Below are 8,608 nucleotides of genomic sequence, written 5' to 3'. Positions count from 1 at the left end.
CTTTAAAACCTCCGTCCATTCATGGCATGGTGAGTAAAATTAAAACAACTTTATAATCACAAATACTCTATGAGAAGATACGAAATCAAAGAATAAAACAAAAATACCTTTAATATAGAAGTGTGGTAGACATGAACAATAATATGATATGTCAAAGGAAGAGGGGGGGGGGGCTACTATGAGGCTTTGTCTAGATCTATCATACCATGAAATGTGTGCATATTTCTTTGCCTTAGAGCTCTACACATTACAATTCCACCGATAGGATTCTTCTTATCACATCTAAGATACTTATTGATGAGTTCATTGACTGCAATAATTGACTTTTCATGAATTCTAATTACCATTTGTTAATAGTGGAAGATGGAAAACTGTACCCCTTCTTTCCAAATGAGCAACTACCCAGCAAGGCATTCTTTTGTGATAAAATCATGAAGATTATTTAGTAATGCTTCATCAATATCACTATCACCAAATGATATTGTCACACTTAGCTCAAGCACTTTGAAGTTGATATTGGGTTGATCACACGATGCATCTTCATTAGATAACTTCTTCAATCAACCAAAATTCATATGTGAGGGCGTCTGCTTACAAGAACTTACACTGCCATTGTTGATGAGGCCTTGGTACAACAACAGCTCTTTATGCTTACAAGAACTCACAATGCTGATGTTGGTAGCCCTTAGACATGTCCCTAGCTTGTTTATTATGCCCATAACTATAAGCCCCCACCCCCATGTCTCCTTTTCAGGATCAGTGGTAGCAAACCCCAACAACAGCTCTTTATGCTTACAAGAACTCACAATGCTGATGTTGGTAGCCCTTAGACATGTCCCTAGCTTGTTTATTATGCCCATAACTATAAGCCCCCACCCCCATGTCTCCTTTTCAGGATCAGTGGTAGCAAACCCCCCTACTTGCAAGATGTGCAAGAAAGTAAAAAGCTTGAATTAATGGCAAGAGAAGAAGAAACTAATTGGAGACTGAATCTAACGTATGTTGAACTTAAGTAAAGCAGTATGTGGGAATACCCTTGTGTCATTGTGTCATTGTTGCTGATGTACCTTAGGTTGCACAACATAGGACTCTAGAAAGCAATGATAAGTTTAGTACATCGAGGTTAGGAAGCCGCAAGTACGCTACACTCTACTGTATCCGACATGTAAAGCCCATATCAGTAGGTTGATCTCAAGGTGCAAGACACGGACACAACCCAACGTGTCCTGGCATATCTTTCACATCATTTATGGACAAGAAGCAAAAAAATTGATATGAAGTCCAAATTGTGCACAGCTTTAAGCTGATCATGGACATGTTTGTGTGTTTGGCTACTGCATGCATCATGGCTTATGTGGTGGTGAAACATGCATGTGTTTCTTTGGAACACCTGCGAGGAAAGATACACACTTTTTTTATCAGAACGTCACCAAGCTGGCAAATGGAAGGGAACACCCTTTCTAATTCTGAAATGGTTGGTTCTACTGTAGGGACATACTCATGCTCAGAGGAAGCTCAAATGGATTCCAAAGACATGGTGTTTGATCAGGAAGGTACGCAGAATGATCCATTGCAAATTGTAATGGTGGAAGAGGATCGGCAAGAGGTGGATGTACAGCCCCATAGCTGTTTTCATGATCAAGTCGGCAACAAGCAGTGTTCTCTCCTGCACCCGATGATGATGAAGAACATGGTGGTGGACAATCAGCCATGGCTATTGCAGCAGCAAGAGCTGCAGCAGCACTTTCTGAGCATTCTCTTGCCGCCAATTCCCGGCATGTGCTTGCATTCAGTCTTTCTTCCAATTTCATAAACATTGGTGATTGAGAGAGAGCACTCAATGCTGTTAGCCCTGCTTTTTTCTCCCCCCTGCAAAGCCCTAGTGACGGCAGCTGGTAGGGTTCATAGCATTGAAATGGCTTGGCTCCATGATTTTCTTCTTGCTCATTGGCCCCCTCCGAATTCTCTTCACAGTCTGCAGGCGACCTCTGCTGATTCTGCTGTTCTGATGAATGCTCTTCTTCCATGGCTATGGATGATTTGTTCAATGGATTTGAAGGTGTCTCTCCCTCTAGATTTGGCGGTTGCAACCAGTTCATGAAATGGCAGAGGTTGATCATAGTTGTTGGGCGTCCCAAGCCACCATAGTCTAAAGCTGATCTTCCTGCGCCTCCATCCCCAAGTGTGCCTGATGAAACAGAGGCCAAAAGCTTTTTAGTTGTTCTCTATGGGATATAACAAAAAGAGCATAAAAACAACTGTGGCAGGCTCCTTAGAGCAGTTTTGAAGCTTTGGCAATCCTGTTGGTTAGTGTGTTGTGCAATCAAATCAAAAGCAATGGGAATGGGAGATTCAAGGAGAATGACCATAAGCACAGAGCTGCGGAAGACTGCTTGCAAAACTCCTCCCTGCTTGCGCATCCCATCGAACATTTGGATGATGCCTACACACCATAAATCATTTCTGTGTAAAAGGTAGAGCTCATAAATTAAACATCCTCAAACCTTTGAAAGGGTATAACGAAGCATACCTGCTGACTCCTCTCATTTTTGAAACTCCCCGTGAGAAACCGCTGCTTTTCCTGTACAATCCATGTTCTCATAGCCATGATCAGAGAAGCAACTCAAGAAAGCAAAGACAAATCTACAAATAGCAAACAAAGTGTTTGACTAAAGGGCTAAGGGGACAGGTGAAACCATTCCTGTGGTCAAAGCCAAGAAATGGTTGCAGAAGGGAAACAGAAACAACGCAAAGCCATAGCCAAGGTAAGAAGGAAAGCAAAGCCCTAAGAACCAACATGAGTGTGCACGTGTGCGCAGGCGCAGGCGCACACACACATATTAGGTAAATTGTACAACTAACCTCCTCAACGATGCAAGGAAATCTTCCCTTGACACACTCTGCATCTCGTCAATATCTCTGGCGTAATCACTAACCTGTGCAAAGAATCAGTTCAGATACCACCTAAGAATAAGATCATAAAGCTAAATTTCAAAAAGGAAGTTTTCTCTACGGTCGGCTTACAGGGAAATTGATGAGAGTCCCTGGCCCCCAGTACTTCAACGCAGCGAGGTCATAAGCTCGGGCAGCAGCTTCCTCATCATCATAAGCACCTGCAGTCCTCATTTGCAACACTCAAAGATGAGGCTCCAAGGCTTTCGTGGCACAGAAGAGTGCTTTACAGCTCTAAAAGATGAACCTTACCGAGATAAACTGTAGCAAGGTGCCATTTTTTCGTCCATCAACGCCGGCCAGGCATCAAGTATGGACAGGTTCAAACATCAGAAGAAGGGCCATCACACGCATCCATCCATCCATCCGTTACATGGCATTCAACAGCAAAGCATCGACATTACAATAAGCGAGAAAAAGCTTGGCATCTTTGCATGCACATGCACCACATGCACATCTGTCAAGTATCAACCATGGGACAAGGGTTAAGAGATCAAGCTCTTTGAATCTAGGAGAAGAATCCTAGTTGAGCCAATCTGGTATGTGGTACTGCCACCTGATATGTGTGGTATGCGGACTGATAATGATGTGTTACTTGTGTTACTGCCACTTTATGCCAAAGTGGCCGCATCCTGATGCAGTAGTCGCATGCAGAGGAGAAATAAACAGCCATTTCAACATTATGATATCACTCACCTTGCTTGCCCTTCTTGTTCTGGTTCTGGTTCCAGGTGCTTTTGTCCCACAGATGAGCCTCATAACGGCCAGTCCACCGATGCCTGGAGATGCAATCAAGAAGAAACTGAGTAGCAAACATCTGCTGTGGCTATGGAAAATCTCTCTCCTTTTGATGTGCAAGCTAAGCTCTCAGATCAAGGCGATATCTATGCAAGGGGAGAAAAGCTCTAATCTCTCAGATCAAGGTGAGATCTATGCAAAGGGAGAGAAGCTCTAATATGACCTGGTGACGCCTCTGTAGATGGAGCTGCGCTTGCCGGCGGCACAGGGAGGCATTTTGCTGATTCTTTCCTTGGCTGTGGAAGCCCTACAGCGCTTTGCTCCTCTCTGTGCAAGCTGCTGTGGGACACCTAGGCCTCCAGCAGACGCACAAGTGCCTGCTGCTGCTTCCGCGCCCTTGTCCTGTGCAGAGCTTTGTCCTTTTTGCAGTTGCTCCTCCCCTTCCTCCTCCTCTTCTTCCTCCTCTTCCTCTTCCTCTTCTTCCTCTTCTCCGTCCTCCTCCTCTTCCATTACAACTTCTGCTGCAATGTCAAGTGGAGGCAGAGCTGCAGGGACAGAAGGATCCTCTCTGCAACCACTGATGAGCTTAGCATGCTCTGTGGCAGCAATGCACCTCTCCATGCTTTGCTCTTCTGCGAGGATCAGTTCTGGAGTGCACTAACTCTCGACACAGGTAGAAGAGGCCTTTGCACGTTTGTTGCCTTTCACCCGTTCCTCGGCTGTGGACACCCAACGGCTATTGGACAATAACTGATCCGTTAACGTGTACACTAGAGAGCATATGCATACACTAGAGAGCATATGCATACACTAAAATATGCATACACTAGAGAGCATATGCATACACTAAAATATGCATGCAAATTTTACAATTGAAGGTTTGAAAATTCCTAGAATTTGGAAGGTTTTAGTTATAACTACCTTCAAATTATTTGACAAAGTTGTCTTTAACGGGGTGCGTAACTCCTACCTGTCAGAGACGGGTCATGCCACTATCAAATATAAGGCCTATTTCTACTCCCCTAGGATGAGTCTGTGTTTTTATGCATGCAAGAATACTTTTGCCTGTCGGAGACGGGTCGTGCCACTAGTATTTGAGAATAGTTAGAAAAAAGCATTCTATATTTTTTGGATGAAAGCTTTCCAAAATTTGAGGTTTTTTTTTACACACACCAGAGCCAAGGCATCCTTGTATGCTTACTTAATTAACTAGCTGCAATGTGGGTAGTAGAATGTTTATCTGGCTCTCATGACAATGATAAACAACTCTATCATGCATGAATTATATTTTACTTTGATCATCTCACCGTAAAATCACAATGGCAAGAGCCCAACACAAAGGCGACTACTCCCAAGACCAAATGGGTCAACACTATGTGATCTTCATCATTGTGTTTGCACATTCCATCCAGCATCTCCTCAAGGTGGTGTACATGGATCCCAACATAAATGCATGCTTTGTGAAAGGAATCAACATGAAGATTTTAAATCGTACAAAAATTTGTTTAATAAAATTGGGTCAATAGAGGGAAAATTAGCATGGTCCTTTACCTTGGGGGCTCACTCTATTGAAAACCTATAAATCACTTCTATTTAAGAGGTATTTTCAAAATCCTTGAACTTTGAGTGTTTAAAATGATCCCTTTCTCTATGCAAACCTTTAAAAAATCTATAACAAGCTCTTTTCTTCTAATTAATGATCAATGGCGTATGTTCAACAATCAATACTAAATGGACAATGGTCACAATTAATGATTGTTGACAAGAATAATTAGCAAACAAAAGACTTACCTTTTAGACTCGTTATGTAGTGTTGTATCAAAATATTATCAATATCATCAAGGTAGCTTCAAAACTTTCCCTTTGATAATTGGTAACATCCACTGATTGATAATAAGGGTTAAGGGTTTATCAATGGTTGTGGCGATGGTCAAATTTATCAGTGATAGTGGTCAATGATTGATGTAACTACTTATTAATTATGTATGCTTGATTCTACATAAACCCAATAATAATATTGCTTGACACACTCAAGAAGCTTATTAGTAAAAAAGAAAGCCACACTCAAGAAGCTTATTAGTAAAAAAGAAAGCCACATGAAAAGTATGGAGCCCTCTATCTCCAAAGTTTATAAAATCTAGAATATATTTTTCTTTGTAATATTAATCAATTGATGGTCTATGTTAATGGTGGATGGTCCATTGTCATGATCAAGGTCAACATCGATTATAAATAGTCTCAATGCTCAATGCGCAATGTTCAAGGTTGATTATAAATGGTCAATGCTTAATGCAAAATGATCAATGGTAGATAATCAATCATTAATAATCAATGGTCAATATTCAAAGGTTAATGATCAATTGTTCATGAACAATAATAAACAAAGCAAAATACTTTACCTTTTGGAATAAGTCATCCCCATAGGGGAATAGAGCAAAAGATTGAAAATTGTTAGTCTTCAAAAAATAGCCAAATTGTCATGCTAGCGTGCTTTCTCTATAAAATTCAAAAAGTGCCCTTCCCTTTTAATATGGGTCCATGGGCTATAATAGTCTTGGTTGATGTGGTAATGGCCAATGATTTTTGGTCATTACTCCAATGTTAATGGTCTATAATTGGTTTCTGTAATTGGTCAATGATTAATGATGGCAGCGATGGTTGTATGTTAATGTGTATTGTGGTGGTTTTTGTGAATTAGTTCAAGAGAAACTAATATTGATAGTTAATGATCAATGGTTGATGTTTATTGGGGGTAATGTTAATGGTTTATGTCGCTTATCAATTATTTATGGTTAATGATCAATGCTTGATGGTTATTGGGGGTAACGTTAATGGTTTATGGTCACTTATCAAATGATTGATGATGGTAGCAATGGTTGTTGGTTAATGGTCAATAATTTATGGTAATTGATGGTTGATCTTTGACGATGTAGCAATGGTTGTTGGTTAATGGTCAATAATTTATGGTAATTGATGGTTGATATTTGGTGGCAATGGTTGATGGTTATTGGGGTAAACATTAAGGGTTTATGGCCACTTATCAATGATTGATGATGGTAGCAACGGTTGTTGGTTAATGGTCAATAATTTATGGTAATTGATGGTTGATCTTTGACGATGTAGCAATGGCTGTTGGTTAAGGGTCAATAATTTATGGTAATTGATGGTTGATCTTTGGTGATGGTAGCAAATGCTTATAAGTTATTGATCACATGTGAATAGTGGTGGTCTTTGTTGACTTGTTTTTGGGGATAGCTATTAAAAGCTTACCTTACCTTACCTATATAAAACATGTGTCATTGGGACATTTGCCTTAGATCCATGAAATGCAACTTCCCAATCACGGGTGTGCTAGCATGCCAATGTCCCCTCTCCTCCTCCACTGGAGAGCTCCATAGCCATGGGGTGTGAATGAAGCCACCTTACCCATTTGGCATTAAGCACACCGTCTTACAAAAGATAGGTTTCATTAAAATGGGTAATATGGTGAAGCGCCTTACAATAGGATAGGTGGACGAAATCATGTTAACGAGAGTTGTTAACACACCCTCCTTCTGTAATCTCACATCACCTAGCTTGGGTGGCATGGTACGAAGATCTATAAATGGTCGAAGAGGTATTTGGTGAAGTTATCTTGTGAGGTTTGATGGCATTTAAGGTATCAAGAGGTCTTGTTTGTTGGAGATAATATTTGAGTAACCCTTAAGGTAGGAAGCTTGTTGAGGTTAGCTTATTGAGGTTACATATAGTCTAGTGTTGGCATAGAAATTCTTGATGTGAGGCCTCATCTCTAAGAGGTCTTGTTGTTGGAGATAATATTTGGATAACCCTTAAAGTAAGAAGCTTGTTGAGGCTATATGTGGTGTAGTGTTGGCATAGAAATTCTTGATGTGGGGCCTCATCTCCAGGGTTGTAAGCGGTTTGGGCCCTTAAACACAAGGAACGAACCAGCCTATAGCCACTTTGGTGTTTCTTTATTGGATGATCACCTCAAAGCGTGTCCTACATTTTTCGTTGTCTTGCCTTTGTTTCTCCTCCTTTTTCTTATAGATTTGATTGAGCATGTCCTAGGTGAGAGATCTATAGTACTGTTTCAATTTACTACCGTTAAAGTATCCTTCCATGTCAACTCTATTCAGAGCCTCTACCTTTATCATTGCACCTTGAGGAGCAATTTATGTGACTCGTTAGTAGGGACCTATACTTTTGTTTGTTGTTCTTGACATTATACATGAGTATCATGGGTACATACATGAGTACCAGGGCACCTTCCTTCATGCATTTGTCTTTGAGTTGGTTGTCAAACCACGCGTTGTAGTTTCTTAACCATTAATTTATAGGTGGAATGTAATCTTTTCTCATGCAGTTGCCCTAAGGCAACCAATGTCCCTCTCTATGCGAGGGTTTCTCTGAAGTTGCTACAATTCAAAGGCTTGGAACCAAGCATTTCATTGGCATGATTATGTTATAAAAGTGCATCAATGTAAGCTAGAAAGGTGTGTTATCGGTGGCCACCTTATAGGCAAAGAAGTCATAACCAAGCATTTCATTGGCATGATTATGTTATAAAAGTGCATCAATGTAAGCTAGAAAGGTGTGTTATTGGTGGCCACCTTATAGGCAAAGAAGTCATAATCATGCATTGCATTGGCATGATTATGTTATAAAAGTGCATCAATGTAAGCTAGAAAGGTGTGTTATTGGTGGCCACCTTATATGCAAAGAATTCATAGGCCCCTAGAGCAATACATCTTCTGCTCACTTCTTGATGTCTCTATAGTCTTGGTGAGGATGGTGCATAATATTTTGTTTATGTTCTCGGCTTGGCCATTCACTTATGGGTAGTAAATTGTTGACTTTCTTTGCACCACAAGGAAGTCCTTGAGCAAAAACCTCCACCAAATGCGTTAAAAATGTG

General features: G+C 40.7%; 1 protein-coding gene across 1 annotated transcript; it reads right to left on the bottom strand.

The window, feature by feature from the left end:
- Positions 1-863: 863 nt before the first annotated feature.
- LOC147604174 (AP2-like ethylene-responsive transcription factor At2g41710) lies at positions 864-4,387 on the bottom strand. The gene is made up of 8 exons (XM_086795616.1): positions 3,914-4,387; positions 3,649-3,731; positions 3,205-3,213; positions 3,025-3,113; positions 2,863-2,936; positions 2,531-2,581; positions 2,367-2,443; positions 864-2,188 (listed from the first exon to the last, which is right to left on the bottom strand). Exons 1-8 carry the CDS (start codon positions 4,309-4,311, stop codon positions 1,482-1,484), a joined length of 1,488 nt encoding a protein of 495 aa, XP_086651742.1. The 5' UTR covers positions 4,312-4,387; the 3' UTR covers positions 864-1,481.
- Between the last annotated feature and the right edge of the window lie 4,221 nt (positions 4,388-8,608).

The sequence above is a fragment of the Cibotium barometz genome, chromosome 62 (assembly GCF_041138505.1).
Source record: "Cibotium barometz isolate CiBa-2024 chromosome 62, ASM4113850v1, whole genome shotgun sequence".
Taxonomy (NCBI): Eukaryota; Viridiplantae; Streptophyta; class Polypodiopsida; order Cyatheales; family Cibotiaceae; genus Cibotium; species Cibotium barometz.
This window is presented reverse-complemented; position numbering and strand designations above follow the sequence as displayed.